Source organism: Gambusia affinis, linkage group LG09, assembly GCF_019740435.1.
Source record: "Gambusia affinis linkage group LG09, SWU_Gaff_1.0, whole genome shotgun sequence".
NCBI lineage: Eukaryota > Metazoa > Chordata > Actinopteri > Cyprinodontiformes > Poeciliidae > Gambusia > Gambusia affinis.
Genome location: NC_057876.1, coordinates 23,120,681 through 23,144,582, shown reverse-complemented (window position 1 = coordinate 23,144,582; position 23,902 = coordinate 23,120,681). Strand labels below are relative to the sequence as shown.

Sequence of the window (23,902 nt, the reverse complement as noted above, 5' to 3'; positions counted from 1 at the left end):
ATTCCTGCCTGCTTTCAAGATGAAAAACCTGGATTTATGACAAGGTTGAAGCTTGTTTATGTCATTTATGTGCATACTGAGTGCAACCACATCCCTTTGCGTCTTCTATAAACATTTAAATGTTATGCGTGCTGGCAATTTGTTGAGGGCTGGTCAAGCTGAAAATCAGACGATCCTGGTCACCAGCTGATTTCTTGTTGCATCTTTAGTTTTCCCAGTTATCTATGTGAAAGTGCTCCTTATTTTATGGGGACAAATTACAGTACATCTCGCTCCCTGCCTCCAGTTTAAATATCTATTTTACGATAACACCATCATGAGAAATTAAATTATTAATAATAATTAGATTATTTACATAGGCTAGCCACCACGTTCACTATAGTTAAACTACAAAAGAGGCAACAAATCAAATTTAAAGAGAAATTAATTCTGCCTTATCTCACCAATAATTTTATTTGAAGTCCAGTTCAGTCTAATTTCAGTATAATTCAATATGGCAGTCTTATGCTGAAAGTAAAAAAATAGCAATAATAATAATTCAACTTTTAACCCGAGATACATTAATCTTTGTAAACTTTCTCTAGATAAGGGGTTTTCAAAGTGGGACGTACATTTCTGTAAACATTTTGCAGTTGCAGAGCTTGATGTTCCCTTCATACATGTTTCACTGATGTTGTTGGGTTTACCTGCTTTAGCTTTCTGTAGCACCACATTATATGAATCCTCAGTTGATTTGTCATTTATAGTGCCAAAAGAATGAATTACTTTCTGCTCTGACTACAGTTCATTTTGCCTTCTGTAAAAAAAAAAAAAAAAACAAACAAAAAAAAAACACTGTGGGAGTGGAGCATTTTCATATTCATCCCCTTTAAATAATAATGGTCATACTTCCCTTTTTTAATGATTTTGCTTGGGCCGGACTCCGTCTCTTGATTCAGCAGAACTTTAAGTGCAAAAATAAATCTATCTATTTTGTCTCCAGTAGATGTTTGGTGAGGTTGGCCTAATATTTGCAGTTGCTTTTTATTTTCCCCAGAGGGCCCACGCCACACTCTTAGAAATCCCTGCTCCAGATCACAAAGAGTCCCCTTCTGGTTTTCCAACTGATTTAGGTAGACGGGGGGCAGATGGCAAATGGCAATGGAAGAAGATTGAATTTGTGTCTGTGGATCAGTTTTGATTTGGACATGTATTTGGGCTCATTGTCCTGCTGAGAGACAATTGTCTAACAGGGAGCTTTGGGCATATTTTACCTTCCCACTGTGTGGGCTGAGAGGATAAACCTGGGTCATCATCCAGCTTAGTGACCAATGACCAAAAAGGAGTCTTCCTCTGTGTTGCATACTGGTTACACCCAGAGGATAAACAGGGGACCCCTGCTATTCATATTTTTTTAATGCAACGTACATGATATTTTTATAGAGCATATCTAAAAAATGCTAAAGAAAATGCAGCTTGGGAAGCTGAAATACCAAGGCACAAAGATGCTGACTAATGGCTGCCGTTTTCAAAGCAGCCAATATCAAAGCACCATTCATTTTGTTTGCTGCTGATTGGCTGAACCCCAAAGAACAAAGATGAGGAAAACTGGATATTAGCATCTGCAATAGTCTTAAGATGGTTTCCACTGTGTGTATTAATTTATATTAAAGTATTTGGCTTTTAAGCTGAAAAGATATATTTTAGACGGGGCTTGAAGTATTCATAGATTCTTTGATATTCACGGGCAGTTCTGGTCTGTGACCCCCACAAAAACCAAAGTCCAATGTAGATTACTAATTAAAATATTATAAAAATACAATCAGCTTAAAAATGTAAATGGTAAATATAAAAACAGATGTTTCAGTGGTTCAACTGCACCGTGAGTGATTTTATTAAGAGGTATTTCATTGTTTTTTTCACTAAGTTAATGTACTCAGACGAATTGTCTGCATTTTATAGCAAGAGACTGTTAATCCAGTAAAATATTATTTAGATTTCAGTTAAATAGCCTGAAATTTGATTGGAATTTATTCATGTACTGTCAATAAAAAAATTACAATGAATTTTCACTTTAATTTAATATCATATTGGACAAAAACATCACAGAAGGCAACCGTGAAGAATATAACCCATTTTAACATTTTTGGAGTAAAATCACTCCGAACATGTAGGATTATGCCATGACCAGCAGGGTGGTTGGAAGGACAGGTTTCTGACAGACACAAAGACATTTATATATCAGCCAGAAGAAAACACAGCTGTTCCCTGAGCAGCTTCACCTTATAGCAGCATAATGAAAGTGAAAGGATTGTTCAGGGTCACCCTGTAAGCTCAACTGTAAGCCTTATCACAAAGGAAAGTTTTAAGCCAAAGGGAGGGTGCCTTCCTCTTAAACCCAAACTGGAAATTGTTCCATATGAGAAGAGTCTGATAACCGAGAGCTCAGTCAAGTTTTCAAACTCAAAAAAGTGTAAGTCAACCTGAAGGTTGGAAAAGAATTCAGCTGTTGTGAAATTATAGCAGCATGATCTCTTAAATACTGTTTATGATCTTATGATGATTGACTACAGTGTAATTATGTTAAAATACATCAAATAAAGTTTAAAAAATAGAGTGGTAATTTAATCTAAATAAATTCAAACTGGCCATTTAAATTTTTTGTAGATATTTTTGAACTCAAATATTGTTAAATCAACTATTTATGAACAGTAATTGGTTAATATATTAGATAACAAGAAGATTTACAGGTGTCACAAAACTTTGATTCATTGGTCTTTTTCTATTCTACTTTGTTAAATGTCATTCCATTTTGCACTTCCGAAATATTCTGAGATTCTTTTCAAAGCGCATTTTTTATCAAATACTTTTTTTTCTTGTTTGAATTATATTCTTTTTAAATTAGTGTGTCATTCCACATATTATGCCAGCATTGACTCATCCTGCACATATGCTCACACACAGATAGCATGCTAAGCATATTTCTGAATCACCAAGGAGATCATTTTTTGTGTGAGCACAGACTAATATTAGAAAGGCTTTAAAACATCTCAGAATAGAATCTTTAAGCCAGCTCGCTGACTCTTTCACAGATAAGTAATTTTTGCTATGGATGTTAAGTTTAACAATTTTTGAGAGCTTATTTTCACTTAAAACTTAAAATACTCATCACTCCCATAGGTAACCAGTGTAAAAGAGTGACTAAAAGATTTCTCAGATGAATCGGTTGAAACGGTCGTCTCATTCCTGTCTTTGATCATGTCATCATCACTCAGCCAGGAGAGGTTTATAAATAGCAGACCTCTATCAGTACTCTTCTATACTGTACTGCAATGTATGCAACCTTCAGAAAAAGAAGCAACCTATATGATCATCGTGTGCCATCAAGGTCAGCTCCATATCTCTCACTGAATTTAAGGTGTGAAGGCACATATAATCCTACCAGTAAAATTTAAGGCATCACTTCTTCTCAGTTTAATTGACAAACCTTGTTTTCTGTCTTAAGGTAAAAGCATGGTTGGATGTTGATACAACATGTTTAAATAAATCAAAATCTAATGATATTACATTACGTAATATCATGTAAGGTAGATAATTCTTTTATAAAATGAGTTCAAATTAGAGATACATGCTGATAATAATTGCAGCTGATTTTGATTTCCTTTTACAAACTTTAGAGTAAGATATTTGAAGAATCAACATTTTATTAGCCTTTCTTGGGTTGTCCATTAATTGTTTATTAAGGGGCATACTTAATTTTACATTTAAATTTTATTTTGACTCAAGGACAAAATGAGCAAAGTTGACACTGTCAGCTGTTATTGTCAATTTATAGTGGCAATTAGTGCAGATGTTATGGTTAGCATTACTAAAATAGCAGTTTCACTTGCTGTTCAAGAGAACAGAAATGCTTGAAATCATTTTCCAACATCTTACTTTCTTTCAGACTCAACATATCTAAAAGATACAATTTACTTTATAATAACCATCCTTCGCTATCCTACCCAAACAGATGTTCAAGGTGACTAGAGTTGATTTTCACAAAGGAACCAAAATAACAAGAAACAGAGATTCCAGGTATATTGCCATGTCATATTATACACCAAAGAGTTGTAGCAAATGTTTGGTGTTTTTTAGTTATTTTTTTTACTGATTTCATTTTCTTTGTTCTAACTACAAATGCCAAACTTTGATAACATATCTGTTGATAATACTGGTTATATGTGTATTTTGATATTTTCTTGCATGAAACTGAAGCATTTTTTCTAACCTTTTCTAACATAAAGACTAAAAATGTACAATTTAAATATATAATATGAGAGCTGTGCTGAGAATGTGCCTCTTAGTAGGAAATGTGCTACATTCTGCTCCTTGGAAAACCACATTTAGGCCAGGCTATTTCTGAAACAAAAACCCCAGGCTACAGACCTGTTTCTGTGCTTAATTCAGACTTTAATTCAGTGAGTATGCCTTTTGTCAAACCATGATGACTGAGCTCCACCTTCTTGATGCATATGAGTCATGACTTTAATAAATTGTGCAAATTGCATTCGGGAATGTGGTTCATTTTTGTTGACCTGACTGTGCTTTAGTTGATTACACGTGTCCTTGAACCCCAGTTCAACAGCGGCATATGTGAACATGAGTGAACATGATAAAGGTTTGGCACATTAGGCCTGCTCCCCTGTGCCACAGAAGTCCCCACTCGAGGATAAGCACTGCAGAGTCATTCAGAAATTGCATGTCATTTACTTTATACTGCACATGGAAATTACTACAAGGGAAGATATCCCTTTCACACTGCTCTGGATCTAAACCCATAAAGATGACTTGCAATAGTGGTCTGAAACAGATGAGCAACTAACCAAACTAAACTACCAACCCTCACCAACACAGCCTTATTTGGACCGGTTTCTTTTTCATGTAACATTTATTTATGACATTGGGGCAAGTGTATCTATTGCAGCTGAAGGTCTAGCAGCAACACTGCTACCTAATGATCACCAGCCATCATAAACTTGTGTGACAGCTCACTAGGAGAGGCCAGTCTCCAGCAGACTGTAGTCCCAGGCTCTGCTGCATAATCCATCATATTTTCTTCAGGCCCAATGTTCGTTCTTCATCAAGGCTGGAGCAAAAAGGACAGCTGTAAAAAATGGGGTGAAAACTCCTTCCATTTTCTTTTCACTCACTTTTATAATTTCTGATTATCTAATAATTAGCTGACTCTTCAATTAATGCTGCTTGATATTAGAAATTTCTTTAAGTTTTCTTGAATTCATACAATCTGGTTTGGCACAGATTGTATGAATTGCTACACAGGAAAATGTGCTTTTACTACTGCAGTACTGAGCTCAAACAGGGACTGAGAGCTTGTCCCAAATGAGAGGAGCCTGATAACACAAAATAATGTTTTAATAAAGAAGAGGATAAAGCCTCATTTATAAAATATGTGCAATTATATATTGCAATATATACTTGCAATCACATGTAAGTGAGAGAAAGATCGCGATGCAATAGAACATGAAGATGGGAGTAATATTATTGAGAACTCCTTTTAATGTGAAGGATTCTGTCACCTCGAAGTTCGTTTTAGAGTTGATATGTTGCCATCAATATACAGGCAGAAGACCAAAAGCCCCAGAACAGACTTAACTAGATCTGGAATAGATCACAACAATGAAGCGTGACGTAACACACACAGACTGACGTCAAATAGTTTATGTAAATTCAAATGCATGTTTCAATTTTGAGCACAATATCAATGCAGGTTGCCTATCACATAGAATCACAATAAATTATATTGAGTTTTGAGGTAAACAAAAAACAATTCTCGGAAATTTCAATATTTTTGCAAGACACTGAGGTTGGAATTGGAGATCTGCACACTTTTAAGAAATCAGTATTTTGAATATTTTAGCTATTTGTTAATTCCTGATAAATATTTGGAAGAAATAATAGGTGACTGATTGTGCAGAGCTTCCACAGAAACACAGGGAATTTCACAGGATCCCAGAGTTCCTAAACACATGAAGAAGTGTTGTATAAGTTTTCCTTAATATCATGGTATGCATGACTTCTTGACTGCAAATCTGCCATCCCAACTGCCTGTGTGACCTGTAAGTGCATGAATCCAGTTGAGGGCTATTAAGGCTACCTCACTGCCAGCAATGCTAACCTGCATGTTTGCCTTGCTATCCCACAACTTCATTCAATTGCAGCAAGTCCTGGTTTAATTTTAAAACCTGTCATAATAGTGATTCTGCAGATTGAACTGTTCTTGTTTCCTGTCTTGTATATTTTCTTTGTGTTATTTTAAACCTTGTCTTATTCAGCAAGCAGGATATATATAGCATCCACTGTTTTATTATTTGGTTGTTTTTGATTTGAGCTGTTCTGTGATTGTGGTATTCTTGATCCAAGTGTGTCTATTTATTTCTCTGACTTTAGTTCTCTCTCCTTCTGTTCTCTCCTAGTCATATTTAAAGCTCCTACTGCGGTTAATGTTGTATATTTTTCATTTGCCTGTGTTTTTGCCTTGTGTTTGTATTGTTAATTTCTTTTGATCCTCTGTGGTGAACCTTCTAACCCCAGTTCATTCTGTCATGGCACTGCTGCAGTCCAGGATGATGCTGCCCCAGGTACCCAGGAGTACATTATGTTACGGCAGGACTCCATCCACTCTGCGGATATAAGGAGTAAAGGGTCCCCTTTTCGTGCTAAGTGTCATGAAATCTTCTGCTGCCCACTGAAGCAAGTTGTCCTCAAAGAAAGTGCAGAGCCTGAAGGTTTGTGTGCACCACCTTCTTGTCTTGATTTACTGATGCTCACAGTTGCTGTTCTTTTCTTGCCCTCCCCATATTTCATATTCTGTCTAAGGTGATAGCTCCCCACCCCTTCAAACTAGGCTCTCCTTCTTTCCTGCACAATTTTTAGAGAGCATGGCGTGCGCTTCTAGCCATCTGCACCATGGGTTCACTTGTGGTACTTCGTATGTGTGTGTGTTTGAGCACAGCGTACAACTTAATGCTTAGGGGGTATTTCTGTGCAGAGAGCCTTTGGGACATTTTTTTCTCTTTATCATGCAAAAAGACTGATTTAGCATGCATTTGAATGAATGCGTGTGTGTTTGTGTCTGCCTTCATACTGCTTAAGTCGGTCTGAGGAGCATAGCATGTGTAGCTCCTGCACACTCCACCCCTATGTCAACCCATTAACTCGGTCATTGCCACCCTGAGGCAAATGCTCAGACCAATACAACGTGCAAAAAGAAAAGGGGTAAAATATGGAGTCTGCTGCCGCGCTAATGAGTTCAGTGACTAGGCAATTTTAAAAAGGAAGATCTACTTCAACAAGTGCCTCATAAAAAAATGAGCCACTTTTTTATTCACCCCATCTGGGGAATTGCACTTCATATTCATGACTAAAGAATGATAAGGTCAGCTAGAGAATGCAAGTCAGCAAGACTCCCTCCCTAAATTGTTCTATGTGCTTCCTTGCCTTCATCCTATGAATCCATATGCTTTGCAGCTGGTGTGTCTATCAAGTTAATTAATGTCCCTTAAAACCTTTCAAACTTGGTCATGTTACAACCACAAACTTCAATGAATTTATTGGAATTTAATGTAATCAACTAACATGAAACAGAGTGTAGTTTTATAAATGACAATCTGAAAAGTGATTCATGAATGTGTATCCATCCACCAGTGTAACCTGCCTTCATGTCACCTGATTTGTTAAAAACACATCTGTACTTTAGTCTCTATAAACACAACTTTTCTGTGCCTCAATCGAGAACTAGAAAGGGCCAAAATGTGGAAGAAGGAACTCTGTTAACATGTTACCAAAATGTAAAATATATGTTTTAGAAAACTAAGACTGTACATCATTGAAGATACACTCTTCAATGATTTCTGCCAGTACAGAAACGTGGTGGTGGCAGCATCAAGTGTGATTGTCTTTCTTCAGCAGGGACAGAGAAGCTGTCCAATAACATAAAAAATAATTTCTTACACCGTTAGTTTCTGTTTTTGTGAAAATCTTGTGCAGACATTGCATTAAAAGACATCTACTAAAACATAACATTTTTTAATACCTTTATATAAAAAACCGAATAATTTGTCTATTTTTATATGTTTTTTGGCCAAACTTAAGAGCTCCTCTTGTGTCTAACAGCCTGAGGTGGCTCTGGAGCTGCAGGATACAAACCCATTAGACAATTAGATTCCAGCCAGAACCTTCTGGAAAGACTTAAAAATGTATCACCATCTCCTTTAGCAGTCAGTTTTACAGTGTCTGAAGAAGATTCTGACTGAAGACACTGTTGTATGACAGTCTGATGAATAGGATGATCAGCATTGTTTATGTTCTTTCTTTTTTGAGCAATCCCTCACATGATGCTTTACTACAACTTCTACTACACTTCACAATTATGCAGAACTTTGTGTTGATCTGTCACATAAAATACGTGTCAATCTATGGTTTTTAAGTGACAAGATTTTCTAAAATAAATAAATAACATATAAAACAATTCCAGGGTTTCGCATAATTTTGCATTGTACGCTGTTCTAACTGTCCCCTTTTCTTCCATCCCAGCCAAACATAATTTCCCGTCTCATACTTTCTTCCCTTGTTTAGTTTTTCTGCTTTGAAGTTTGCAGATGCATGAAAAATGCGCAGAAACTATTTTTGCTTCCGGGCTTTGTTCAGATAAGGATGTGTAGTTATAAAAATATGTTTAAATAACAAGCATGCAGCCTTACCCTGCTTTGTCTGGCTCTCAAGCTTTCTTCTCCCCATGCATTTCATCTGTCCCTGAGTGCTAAGATAGTAGAAATTGTCTTCTTTTTCAGACTTCCTGATAGGTAAGAACTCTCTCACTTCTGATGCGTTTGCTGCAGTGTTTCGGTCTGTTTTTTGCTGCATCTAAAAATGTCATATGTTTGGCTGTGTATCTGCTGTAAACATCAGTTAACCTGTTGATAGCTTCCTGTGTACTCTCTGAAGAGCTCAAGCACATGTACTTACGCTTGTGGGAAAGAGAGAGGAGGGTAAAGAGATACAGAAATGATGTGCGAGCAGAGGTCTGCCTGGAGAAGCACAGATGTATTATTCAGTTTGTCTGTAGCTCTAGTTGGACGTGACTGAATTTACAAAGCAAGGAGGGGAGACTACAGCTCTTACGTAAGCGGTTCAGAAGACATCATTAATGGTGATGTATGATGCGGATGGATATTGCGTAGAACTGTGTTTGTAGATGTCACATGGAAATGCAGTCTCCGGTTCAAAACTGGGACAGAAGATTAAAAAAATAAATCACAAGATAGTATTTGTCTTCACTTTTATCAGTGAAAATGGATTTTGATGGAAATTCTTAGGTTTAAGGCAGTGTTACCATGACAACACTATCACAACTGGTTTGTGCTGCTCTAGTTAAAGCTTATTGCAGATTTTAGATTTTATGATATTCAGCTATGTTGTAAACAGTTTGTAATTCACAGGGCACTGCAGCAAAAAATGAGCTGTCAGAACTGAGCCTGGCTGTCTGTCTTACCTGCATGATTGAATTTTAATCTCACAATAACTACTACATTTTAAATGGAAGCAGTGGTACATGTATTTAGGCAATAGCACTGTAAATGATGAGTTCAACACATATCAGTGTGTCTCTGTAGACCTACAAGGAGGTGAGGACAGAAAGTTTTGGACTCCCTCTCTATTCCCAGACTTGTATCTGCAACCTTATGCTGGTTTGAGCTCAGTGATGATCTCTGTGGATTAGTCAGTGTCATTACCTCATGGCTCATTTGGAAATCATTTTGTCCTCTTACCTCCCCTTTTGTTTGGCTCTTTGACTCTGTTTTTTGTTATTCTATAAAAGAAGCAAAAAAAAACATGGTGCCTGAGGGGGGGGCTGATCTGTGTAAATATCCATCCATATTTCACTCAACTGCAAGACTTTGTTTACAATTCCTGCCATGCAATATACAGAAAAGGAAGTCAGAGGTCCCTAAAGAAATCTAAATACATATTAAGGGCTTCTGATGTTTTCTATTTATGTAATTCTGTTTAAAAGATAATGTGAAGTGTTAATCCTGTTGAGTGATGCGGCATATGGCTCAATATTCAAACTTGAAGGCTAATTGTTATGTATATAAGGCCTGACAGCGGGTTAAAACTACCCAATGGTGTCCAGGATTCCCAAGCTCATTCTCATGGGCCTTTACTGCAAAACATGTTAAAAAACTTTATTTCAATGTGAAACTGAGGATGGCACTATTGTACTTCTGGTTCTTCACACACAGGTGTTTCCTAAATATTTTATTGGTCATCACAATGAAATCAGCACAAGATTCTTATCTGCAAGATGATTCTTTTCTAACAGTCTCAACCTTAGTATTCTCATGGAAATTATATTAGTGTTTTCTCGTGTCAGCAGAATGAGACGATGGAAGTGAGGGCAAGTTTCTGTGCAAAGCATAGTGCTTAATATCGTACCGTTTTGCATTTTAATCTAAATCTAGCACAACAGTGTGTGCTCTTGTCATGCTGTGTGATGTCAGAGGAATCATGCACACAAAATTGTACATCTGAATCCTTTTATTCTGACTAGTCTGGAGCATGGGCAGCTCATAACATTCCTGGGACTCTCAGAAACCTGCTTCTAGGTGCAATTTCTGTGTTTTCTTCTTCCCTGCTGTGAGGCCTATTCCAGCTCGAACACAGAGTATGCCAATCCCTATGTGTGAAGGGGCTGAGCATGGCAGTTTTTTCCCTTTTTTTTAAGGGTGTGGATGCTTTCTTTCAGCTAGTTGGCGAGATCCGCCTCATTGCAGTATGAGCATTGGCAGGACACCGTGCACATAGCAATGACGAAAGCACTACAGTAAATTAAGCTACCTGGAGTGCTGCCATCCAGGTGTGAGTGTGATTAGGTTGTGGCCTTGGAAAAGGACCTGCATCCTCCTTTAAATTCCCTGATGACTAATCCACACCAGTGTGAAAAACCCACACATCATGAATCAGCTGCCACTGCTGCAGCCAGGCTCCTCCATGCAGCACCAGATATCCAAACATGCTGCCACCACAATGATTAACCACCGCTGAGGTTTTGTGTCTGCTCAAACAAGTTAGGAAACTCTCAGGCTCCAATAAAACCTCTTCCAGTCTCTGCACTGACCATCCATGATCTGGCGGATTATTAATGGCACAGAGTGGACTTAGTCTGGTGTAAAAGGGACCTAAAAGAAGCCTGCCAGACCATGGCAGACCTAAGAGAAATTTAGTCAAACTCTTTAAAGCACACCTGTTTTAAATAAATTTTAGGTTTTGATTTTTGCATCTCTTTTTGATGGGCGAGACAATAACCACAACATAACATAAACATCTCTCGTACGATAAAGTGTCACTTGTAAAAATAACACATCCATTTTTAAAATGTATAAATGCACTTCATAATTAACAGTTTAATAAGTCTTTATTGTCATAACAGCATCCGAACCCTTTTTATAAGTTCCTACCAACTTTTTAAATGCTTTCACTGTTATGTTAACAGTGAAAGCATAACGGTGAAGTTATGCTACACTGTTAGCATTTAACATTTGTTAACAAATGTTATCATTTTTTATAACAATCATAACAAGAACTGTTGAACTCACTTGTAGAAAATTAAACACAAAAAAGTTAAATTGAACAAAACCGAATACAAAACTCAAAAACGTTATCAGGTAGAGATAGAATGTGGTCCAACATTCTGAGTGCTCAACCCTGAGACCTTCACTTCATTCCTTAAGCAAAGTTATTTGCCTGAAAACAGAAAATATTTGGAGGAGTAAGATGTATGAGTAATTTATTTACTGGATCCAAGTGGGAAACTCTTGGCAGTGACTATGATAATCAGATGACACAATTATACTTTAGGAAAGAGGTTTTATTTTTCAGGACAGTTTAACCTGTCAACTGTTCCTATATTACATATTTCTGTCTTGTAAAAATATACACACACCCTTAAATGAAGCCCGCATGTCAACTAAATTGCTTCTTTCCTTTAAATTGATCTCTTTTCATGAGCTCTGTTTCTCTAAACAAGTACATAAATAGTTGATGCATGAATAAATCATGCGGATAAGTATGTCCTTTGGTGATTTGAGAGGTTGAGACCAGGGATATATCAGTCTTACATCAGCAGTGCGAGTCCTGCTTACAGTTGACTGTAATGAGGTATACATTTGTCATGTTAAAGTAACTGTGACACCAGCAATGTGTTTGTTTTCTCCTGAGTAAACAAGTGTTAAGGTATTTAATAGGTGCAATGAGGCTCACTGCTGAGTCAGCAGCATGGTAATGTGAGGCCAGCAGCAAAGTGGCTTCGACTGCTGCCAGGATGGAATTCACACATAAACATGTATGATATTATCATGCTACCTTTTGATGATAGATGCAACTCCACATAAGGTTTAAAATTCTGGATCGCTGATTGCTCTTGCAGTTTGGTATCCTTTTTACTTTAACCCTTAAATTGTGTTGTAACTCTGTCCACAACATCCTCTTTGTTCTCAGCAGAAACAACTGGTGTTACATCGGTTGCATGTTTTCCATTCTAATTTTCACCCACCAAGCCACAGCCTATTTTCAAAATGACAATTTAAACAATTTGTCCACTAAATAGTTCCTAAAAGAAGCTGTGATTTTTTTTTTTCCATTTCTACATCACTTTCTATTATTGCTCTTTGCTCTTGATCTCAATCAGATAGTCTTTACAAAGTCATGGTTCACATGAAACATATGTCATCCATGTGACAGGACAGTGCCTCATTGAATGCAAAGTTAAGTTCAAAAGTGTTCACACAAATTTAGGATTTTGAGATTTAGGTATAAAATTATTTGAATTCAATCAATAAGTTTGTTTATGATAGGAAATAAGCCAGGTATCTCTCCAAATGTAATAAATGAAAAAAGAGCATTAATTTGACAAAAACACATGTTTTTAATTGCATTTCATTAAAAATTGTATTTTTTATGTTTGTCAAAATTAAGTAGAAAAAATAGATGGTCAGATGGCTAATTTTAAATCACTTAGATCAGAATTGGGAACAAAAAAAAATCTCTTTTTTTTGGTTAATGACAACTATTGCAATGATGTCCTTTAATATTCACAAATAGCTCACTGTAAAAATGTGGGTTGCTTCAGTTACTCACCACTATTTCACTTTTAGCTCTTCATCTTTGGTTTATTTTGGCTTGGTGAATGGAGAATAAATCAGGAAGAGATGCTACCAGGCTCCACCGCTGCTGTTTGAGCAACCATAAAACCATAAAGCGCAGAAGCAACTTTCTGGCTCCCAGAATGATCTTTGTGTCTCTATATTACCGCCTGTCAGAACAAAGACTATTCGCATTATTCGATTTGCCCATCCCTTTTATCAACAACAAAAAACATTACATTATTATGTAACCAAACAATTTGGAGTTATGCAGAATATACTGATAGACTCATATACTTTTAATTACTCTAAAATGTTATATTTCTTTGACAATTATGTGTTAATTTAGAATTTGGAGTCCAGTAATACTCTGTCTCAAATGTGATTTGAGAAGCAATGCTTTTTCAATGGAGAACTGTTACCTGGATGGCAGTGTATACATCTGCAACAATATGTACTGTTTAGCAATATTGATTCAATCACAGTTCAGCCAGTCCAGTTCAGAATTTAAGATTTCTGCGCTGGAGAAATGCAATGTTTCTTAAAATCAGAATTCAAAAACTTCTTCATTAACTCTATGGCTGCCATGATTATAAAAGCAGTGATGTTGCCGTGATGAACTATTTGCAGTTTGTATCTCATTGAATCGAGTACTTACAATACTGTACACCAACTGTTGGGGAACATGTGCCTGTCATGTTTAAATTTACAAGCTGCGAACAAATGCATTGCTATTGTTTTAAATAGCTGCTCAATAGGCATTTAAAACACTGGTTTTACAGTCTGCAGTAAAAATTGGGCCTCATTCCCAAATTCTAGCCATTCTTACAAATGTAAATGTTCCTGTCACTGTCCCCTGGCACAAAATATGTTGTGCCAGGGGACTACAGCTTAAGCAGGCTTTTCTACTTATATAAACGTAAAGCTATAAAGTGCCAATTTGATTTAATTCAAAAAATCATCAGCGTTTGTAGTCTTAAGGTAACTCAAAAAACCTGCCTTGTAACAGTTGGATCTATAATTTTTTAGCCCTCTTCACAGACTTATGCTGCAAAAGTCTAAGTGCAACCTTAGAAAAAACTGAGAACAATTCACACAGACAGTTGGAAGAACATCTTGGATATTTGCAGGGTTACGTAAAACCCTTGAATGTTTCATCTTAGGGTGCTTCATGTAAAGTGCCAGCCTGCCAACAGGACAAATGCAGGCTGGGATTCATGCAGACACCCAATTTTCTCCATCATGTCACCTGCAACCAGCTCTGAATATAAAGAAAGTTATATATGAAAAAGGCCAGACCTGGGACTAAAAGATATTATACTACAACATAAAGAGCGTGTTCCTTACAATGATACTGCCAAATCTGACGAAAAGAATTACTCTTCAGAATATTTATAGTTCAGTGTTGAAAAGACATCTGACTTTCTCACACAACATGGAGAAATCTTCTGAAAGTTATTTCTGGAAGTTGCACAAGAGACACGTTATTTATAAGTTTTTTCTATTTATGGCTGCAGATGATTTGAGTATTTGAGCAGTTCATGTCCATCTCTGTCTCATACTCACCTTTGCAGAAGCAGCAATTTCTAAAAGATAGCTAGAAATTATTTATTCCTTATGGTGGATTATAATTTCTGTTTACAATGAAATTGTACCTTAAATGTTGGGCTTACATTTATGCAATCTAGTAAATTTCTCATGATTCTCTGCCTAAGGAGTGTACTTGCACTAAACATATGAAACTATAGATATATAGATTTTTTTTTTTATTCCAGAATTTAATCCTTTTGAACTGCTTTCTCCAGCAATCTTCTCTGTTTACTGAGTTTCTCTAGATGACATGGCCTTTACTTTCAACAAACTCTGATGTAGTCATCCTGTGTCCTTTCTCTTCATTTTTAAAACTCAAGCAGACCCTGAGTTGGATGTTTGGCATTTATATGCTGTGAACCATATCCTATGAGTTGTTATAGGACTGTTGTTGTAACCTTAAATCTAATTTCCTAGGAAACATGCATGCAACGTATCAGGGATAAAATTGAAGCACTTCCCTGAATGAATAACTTAAGGCACTACAGATGTCTGATTCAAATCACAACTATCCATTCAAGCATGAACACTTGATCATATTTTTAAATAAAAAACGAAACAGGACAATTAAATAAATGTAACTTCTTCAGATTCTCATCTCTTGAAATAATTCTTTTTTTTAAATTAGTTTCAGAAAAAGTATCACAAGACTAGCGTTTCAAACCTGCACTAGGTTGTATTATGTTTAATTAAATACACAATTAAAGAAATCACACCAGTGTAACAGGACAGACATAATAAATTAATTTAGGAGAGATAATAGTGATATATGTTCTTTCCCACTGGAACAACTATTTCCTGACATGTGTGTCTGATTTACATTTTTGAAATTGTATCTTCCTGTGCAGCTGTACTCTATGGCAGATATTTGGTCTGGCCTGGTAATCCATTGCTTTGAGATATAATTAGAGAATGCACATCAGTCTCTGACTGGATTCACTGACAGCTGTTGCACATTTTTCCAATCTTGTTTTCTCTCACTCACAGTTACATGTCCAAACAAAAGGTCAAATCATTAGTTCAAAAACCTTACAGTTAGTAAGAATGCTAAACTGAAAAGGAAGATTGCTAAGTGTCTGTTTCTGACTAGCTTGGCTGCTTTCTTAGAGCAAATGGTCAGCTCTGTTGCTGTGTGTATGGGCAGAAAGCTACAGTCCTTAGATCTATGTTCAGAATGATGTAATGGGGAACAATCAGTGAGTCAGAGCTCTAACAGTTCTGATCGTCACACATAAGCAGTCATTACAACAGGCCAGTGTCACGCAACCTCCCACATCTAATCTGGGCTTCTGACTGCCAAAACATTGCTTAATATGTCATAATCTTCTCATAGTTTCTCCTAAAATGCAAACACACACTCATCATGTACATCATGTTGTGCACAGAGATTTGGCTCTGGTCTTTTTTCCCAGTCTGGTTCAAATTTGAGCCAGCAGTACAAAGACGAACCTGTTCTGACTCGTTGATGGGTATGAGTGTATTTTTGTGATAGTTACTTTTGCAAGCTGGCTAAGCTCTAGACATGTAACACTGCAGCAACTGGGCTGCTTGGGAACCACAGATTTGGTAATGTGATACAGGCTATGAGTGTTTGTACTGATCAGTAAAGATGGCCCAGTACAATCAATCAATCATTTAGGGCATAACCTCTGACTTACTGAATGCCTGACAGATCAGCTGAATAGAAGAGCCTTAGAGAAAGAGGAGCTGACTCTGAAAAAGGGGAACTGGTATCCACGGTTCTTATTTTAGTGCCCACCTGGACGGCAATGTTCCAGTAGATCAGCATCTATACAAAGATGTATTCAAAGCATGCACTCTATGGATCAAGTGGCTGTAGAAATCTGCAGTGATTGAAAACTCTAGGCTAAATTGTGCCTTGAGAAACATATTTTGATTTATTTTCACTCACTCATTGTTCCTAACTTCAAGCTTTAAGCCACAGTAGTTTATTACAAGACATAACCAGCAAAAGTGTTTGACTCATAAATGACCTTGGGCTTCATGTATGTTCCACACTGTTTGCATTGTCCTGGCTGCAGGCCAGATAGATAAAATCTATTTATCTATCTGTTTTATAGAAATTTAATGATTCATGAATACATCAATACCACAAAGACTTCATTTTTGTTTAACTGTTCCAGACACAAATATTAAAATATATACGACTGCAGCGCTGCTTTTATGAACACTCAGAATTCTCATATTCAGAAGCATGTCTGGAGTCAGCCTTGTACATAAAAATGGTTGGGAAAAAACACCACAGTTTTAAGAAAACATGAAATTAAAAAAGCTATACAATTGAAAATAATTGATTTTATACACTCCAAATACACTAACGGATAAAAAACAGAATAACGTCTACAACATTTAGTGCTACTTAAGTGATAAGTCCAATTTCATGCCAAAGTATTCTATCTGTTCTGACATTTTGTGATGTTAAAATATCAATCTCAGTGTATTTCATTCATATTTTATGTTATAATAGCCCATAAGTGGTAACTGTGACATGCACATGTTCTTTAAATGTTTATTAAAACTATGACAGTATAATATGAGACAGATAATCTGTGAAAAAATCCAGCTCCTCTGCCTCTTTGTTGTGGTCCTATTGCAATCTGCAGAAATATATCACTGAGTCAGAAACAACCATAAAATGAAAATATAACTATTTCCCATACAAATTTCTTGTTCTTCATCTGACGATTTAGTGCTTTTTAAAGCTCTCCTGCTACTCTAAAAACCTTGCCCTGCTGCACTTTTATTGCTAGAAACAAACAGCAATTAAATAATCATTCAGCTTCTAACTCCAATTCACTGAGCACAAGGTTAATGGGCTTTTCACATAACAAGTTATCACATTTGCACTTAGTTTATTTTAAGTGAGGTGCTGCTGGAATTGCTTTGGCCTTGCTGACTCACAGCCAGCCACACATTGCTGGAGGAGTCCATAACAAAATGAGGGGAGGTCTCGGCACCGGCCAGAGACCTCTCCAGAGAGCTTTTGTTGGTTGACGCACAGAGTTTTTCCCTAGTTTGTGTGCCCTTCGGACGCAGTGGATACCACTGCCTGCTGCCTTCCCCTTGCAGCTGTGGGACCTGCCGCTGGGAGAAGGGGCATATGTTTTCCCAGCCTGTTTTCCAGAGAAACAGCTCACACAGGCTTGCAGGTGCCAGTGTTTCTTCTGCAGCTGTGTAAGCCAACTCCAGCCAGGCCTGCAGCCAGGACTGCTCATGGCACATTCCCCAGCAGCTGTGTCCCTGATGACAGGAAGAGCAATAAATGACAGAAGTAAGAGGAAAGACATTAATACAATTAACTTACCAGTAGACCAAAGTGCCCACTTCATCTTGTCATGTCGCTCACAGAAAGGGTATTTTATAAATTATCAGTTGTGAAAATTGAAAATGTAAGAAAGAGAATTTAGACAAAATGAAACAAATTTTATTGGGTCCCAATGAAAGGCAGCTCATTGAGGTCAGATGTTTTTCCACCAGTATGAAAATTCTATGTTTTCAATTAATCTGTAGCTGTAATATTTTGCTTGGTTCAGCAGGATAATACCTAACACAACGAGGAGGTGCTCCAGGATAGGGCTGGGCAATAAATCAATAACAATGTATATTGATATGGACACATGATCAATATCAACAGGTAATATGTCTGATAGAATACTCAGTCATTTCACTGAACCCCACAGCATTCTGGCGGATGTAGACAGAGGAAAAGACTTAGCTGCTCAGCTTCTCACAGCCAGCTAAGCAAAGTTGATGACATCAACTAACTCACTCACTCTTTTGTTACCTAGCAACATCTTGCTGAGTAACTTGTGGTTTCCTAGCAACAGCCTTTTGACTGACTTGCACAGCAGAAGTTTAAGGTTTTGCTAATCTGCCTCATAACTGCATAAAAATTAAGAGCTGGACTGAAAACTGTGGATAAAACAGAAAAATTCAAGTCACCAGTTTGGAAATATTTCAAATATTTAAAACAAACATATAATCAATAATTATTGATGTGATGTCAACTGATAAGAAATGCTTTTCTCTTGATACGATCTAAAGCCATTCTGGCCAGCCCTTCCCCAGGAATAGTTTGAGGAGTGCAAAGAAGACTGTAAGTTGTTGATTTGCCTTCAACATTCTCCAGATGTCAAAAATTAGTCTGGTCAAAACAGGGTCCATTTTGTAACTTGGAGGAACTAAAGGAGGGATAAGCAACTGCAGTTCTCAAAGTTTCTTGCAACATACTTGAATTGTCTCCTCGGTGTGCAGTTAATTTCTCCAGTTCTGCTAATGAGCGGATTATTTGACTCTGGTGTGTTGAAGCATAGAAACATCTCAAAGTTGCAAACCCTTCACCTCAAGGACCTGTTGGTGTCAGATACTTTTACTCCCTTCTGGCATCTTTTAGGGTTTTGGTGGTTTAGGACTATTTTGGAAGCAAAAGCTGGATCAGCTCAATATTAGGCAATTGGAGATACTCCTATGGCTGTTAGTATATAAATAATACTTTCAGTGTAAAAAATCTTAAATTTGATCTGTCACATGTCTTCCATGAAGTAGAAATCAAATAAATTTTTGTTCTACACTGCAGAGAGTAGCCAAAATGGAGTGGCAATGCTGTCATTTTCAGTGTAATTTCCCCGGATCTGTCCTAATCCGGCCCACTTTTAAGGAGGAAAGCAGAACGTTGAGTTCTCACTGGCTCTGTTCTTCTGTGAGATTGTATTGCTAGGTCCCTCTTGAGAGAGAGATTGTAGATCTCAACGAGCTTTTTATTGGGTTGAATAAAAGTTATTATTATTTAAAATCAATATGCTTGCCAAGACCACGGAGGTCCACGTCTGGACTTTTCCTTTCATTTTCACACAGATGTAAGGTTCTGAATCAGCTCTTTTCATTTTTTATGTTTCTAACTTGGATCCATTACAATTCACTATCATTATGCTTTCATTGATTTCTCTATGGGCCTTCTTCACCAGGCACATGGTCTGCACAATATAACTGGGATACACTCTGGTAAGGGAACATGACCTATTTACCCACCCACTCCCGTTAGTTGACTCATGTCTGCTGCAGTTTCATTTCCTGCCTAGTTGATTTGTTCCGCATGATGATTTTGCAGAAATAATCTATGCCAAACTGAAACCATGCAATTACATTGGCACATTCACACACATTCTGATCGTTCTGTAAATATGTATAATCATTTTAATGTTATGTGTGGCGCCTTTACAATGAGAGATACGACCATTCACGGATTACACACCACGCATAATCTTCCTTATCTGTGTTGGGGCATCGGGAGCTTTCCTGCCGGGAAATGAAACAACCAATTTCTTCTCTGAGGACACTCTAACGCAAGAGAAAGCTGGAGTGTGTGACCAGACTAAAATTAGCTTCATTAATGTTCACATCCAGTTTGCCTCACTGCACATTTGACCTCCGCGCATAATGTTCACAGATATGCTGAGGCTAGTGAGGAGGTTACCGTGAGGACACAGACCTGGTAAATGGCAAAGTCAATTCTACTCATTCATTGGCTGTCAAATTTTAGAGTCTCTAAGGTGTGCACAAGGTGTCCTTGGCTACCATTGCTTTATTTATGATACAAGAAAATATATGCAGTACTATTTAGTTTTTGCTTTTAAAGCTTGAAAAAGCTGCTCCAGATACCTGAATTTTTTTGTTTTTCCATATCTTCTCTTTTGGAAACGACTTTTGTTCTGCATAAGCTTTGTGTCAGTTCCCACATTTGTGTAGTTTGTGCTATCTACACTTCTTTTAGGTCACTGAAGGACGCCCTTCTAAAAACTAGAAAAAGGGAATGAGCAGTTTAGTTGACGTTAAACGTCATAAATGTTTTATATAAGACCAAAGTTTAATTTAATTTAGTTTATTTGTACAACACACCACCAATTTGCAACAAATGTAATTTCAAGGCCCTTGATATTATCTTTCATTTTTTGATAACAGAACACGAACAAGTTTCTTTTGGATAGTTTTGTTATTAAAAAAAATGTTAGATTTTGTTAGTAAGTTTTATAATCTCTGTCCAAGGTAATTTAAGGTCTAAGATCAGGAGCGTTTTATTACTGACTTGAAGGCTTAAGGGGAAATTTGCATTTGGTTTTAGTTCTAAGACACAGGGAGCCTCTGTAGCCTGTAGTTTCACACTTTTGTGCGTACTGCTTGGGGTAATGAATGCTGTAGCATTATTCATTCCAAGCAGGCTGCTGCCTGAACTCTGGCCATTTCACACACCGTTTGGTGCCTCTGATTGGGATTTCTGTGCCATTACAGCCTAAGAACTTCCACACACACACGGGGAAATACACAAACACACACACAAGCACCAAGACCAGAGATCACAGTCTGTTAATGCTCGCAGTATGCTTCCCTGATAAATTATCAACTTCTCTTGCGGTAGAATTAACGAGCCACATTGTGCAGCCAAAGTTGTATAAATATATACACCAGTGTGTTTTCAGTGTTTAATTAAAACACAGCCTGGTTCCAGAGTGTTAAAAATGTACAAATTCAAATGAATAAATACATCATCATGTCATTAATTAAATTCATCACAAAATGGAAAATATTTTTTTAAATAATGTTATTAAATTATTAAAATGCAAAAGCACGGTATAACTTACTAAAGGTTTATTGAAGTATTTTATGATTCCTTTTCCTGTAGCACAACTTGGAAATAATTGTATCTGTCAAACTCATCCATCAAAGTTGAGGGGTGGGGTTATTGGGACATAATGATCTGTTAAACTCTGTTATTTAAGCTGAAGAACTGATTGAATGACAACTTTGTTTGCCATGAAGCTGACATTTAATCTATTCTTTGACTTTATCCATCAAGTAGGATGGTTGACTATCTCCTGCTTCTACATTGTCAGCTAACTGTAAAATCTGTTGGAGCTCAAAGGAAAGTTCATGAAATCCCTTCATTGCAATGTCCTCCATTATTTTCAAAGAATGGGGCTAAACTAGTGGAGCTCAAAAGATCAGCGTTAGCTCCTATCAAAGCCTATCAAAATTTATAATGTCACTAGAGTCTTAGAAGAACTTTGGAAAACAGAGAGAAAAATTCGCTGATTAAAATGGTAAAAAAAAATCCTTTCATATTCAGACACAGAGATCTTTTCAGGGCCAATGTTTTCTAAACCTTTCACCTTCGCTGGTATTTGCCACTACTTAGGTTTCAAAGAGCATTATGCCTTATATGGATAGCAAAATATAATATTCCAATTTTATCATCTTAAAGGCATTGTGGTGATACTGCTACATATTAATGCAAAAGGAAATACTTTAAATGTGAATTTGCAAAGAAATGTCATTGTTTTCTTGCTGTTTCTTAAAAATGTTAATGGTAACTGAAATTGTTTATTGCATGTTATATTTCCATGGCATCAGTTTTGAGAGTACAATAAAGCAACTGCCGTGGTCTATAGTTGTTTTTTGTAATAAGACAACTGCATAAAAATGTAGGCTTTTTTTTTTGCAACAGTTTGAGGAAATAAGATTCATTACATTTTCAGTATCAGAGGTGATCATGGCCTTACTTACACTTTATGTCTCACATTTGCTGTAAGTTCCCAGATTCCAAACCTGTTAAGCGTTCAGCAGTGAACCACAATGGCTTTTTGTGTCATTTTTCACACCAAACAGACCAAAAATGGCTGGCAGACGTGAATGTCTTCCATTTGTGTGAGTTCTGGGTCTCACTGCCAAAAATGAGCTTTTGTAGACATATGAAACGGAGATGAATTACTTTCTCTAAGTGAAAAAAACCTTACAGTCTCCCAATGTGTGAAAGAAAATATGGCATTAACAAGCAGATAAAACCCTGTAACCTGTACAAAAGGTTACAGGTTACAAGATAAATGCTGGGTAATCCCTGTGTTCCCATTTACTTCTGGCATTTTAAAGAGATAAAGAGCTGGAATTGGTGGCTTAATACTGTAATTTAAACTGGAGCAAAGATCAGACATGAGACTATTAATACACCATATTAAAAATAGTTTTGCTTTATGTTATTTTTTCCTTAGTTAAAACATCTTTCCTGACAACAAATCATATTGCGTTTTGAGTTATTTAAAAATCAAAATGAGTTTGAGAACATAACTGAACTTCCTCTTGCTTCAATAATCAAAGTCTTTTTGACTTTTTGGAAAGATGATGTTTCTTGATGTTTCTAATCTTGAAACATATTGAATGTAGATTCTGTGATGTTGGTGTGTGTATTTAATGAAGAGAGTAAAATGTAGAGTTCTTCTACATTAGGAGAGTCTGTGATGTTTGTGTGTGTGTAATTAATAATGGGAGTAAAATATTTGAGAGAGTACATTTGTGTTAGCAGAGTAAATAATTTTTTCTGTAGCATCACCATCTTTAATGTATTTCTCATATTTATGATTACCTGGCCATTAGGTGCTGGAGAGTAAAGCCCGTATACACACTCCATCACTGCCCACAAATGGTCAAAAGCTGAATTCATCAAAACATAGGTCAGACACTTCTGCTGTTGGAGCCACTAGGAATTTGCCATGTGGAGGTGAATCTTTCTTAATTCAGAGAAAATGCAATGCTATGTCCAGATAGCATTACATGAGATTAAGAAACATTATTTAGTCAGTGATATATAACTTAAGTAGTACTTGCATAGGTTAACTTGTTAGGTGTGTAAACATTAAGGCTCAAATAATATTTATCAAGATGAGAAATGACACTGATGCAGAGACTCATTAAAAAAGTTGATCATATCCCTGTACCTGAAACAACAGAAAAATAAAGGCTCCTTAATGTTACAGAAGTATCGCAAGTTTCTCAAGAGGTTCATGACACCAGAGGTAACTGCACTGAATGATCAAAAGCTAGTGTGAAATGGAAACTGATGCAAAACATACTAATAATATTTCTTGAAATATATTTTATAAAGCATTCAAGTTACAACTTAAGGCAAAGTTGAGCTTTTCCAATGATACGTTTAGAGGAGCATTACAAGTTTTTTTTACACTTTATATTGAAATCTTCTCTACTGATGGGTTTCTCTGTTGATTTTTGTGACATAAATCCTCAGGGATTGTTGCCTGTGCTTGTGTTTGAGCTGTTTGCCCACA

At 36.7% G+C, this 23,902-nt stretch overlaps 1 protein-coding gene across 8 annotated transcripts in view; it reads left to right on the top strand.

Moving 5' to 3' along the window:
* fgf13a (fibroblast growth factor 13a) overlaps window positions 1–23,902 on the top strand; it is a 98,277-nt gene that overhangs the window by 38,447 nt on the left and 35,928 nt on the right. For all 8 annotated transcript variants that reach the window (XM_044126540.1, XM_044126539.1, XM_044126543.1 and 5 more), the window contains one exon: window positions 6,600–6,767. In XM_044126540.1, the coding sequence (XP_043982475.1) occupies window positions 6,600–6,767 (168 nt within the window). The remainder of the gene's footprint in view (window positions 1–6,599; window positions 6,768–23,902) is intronic.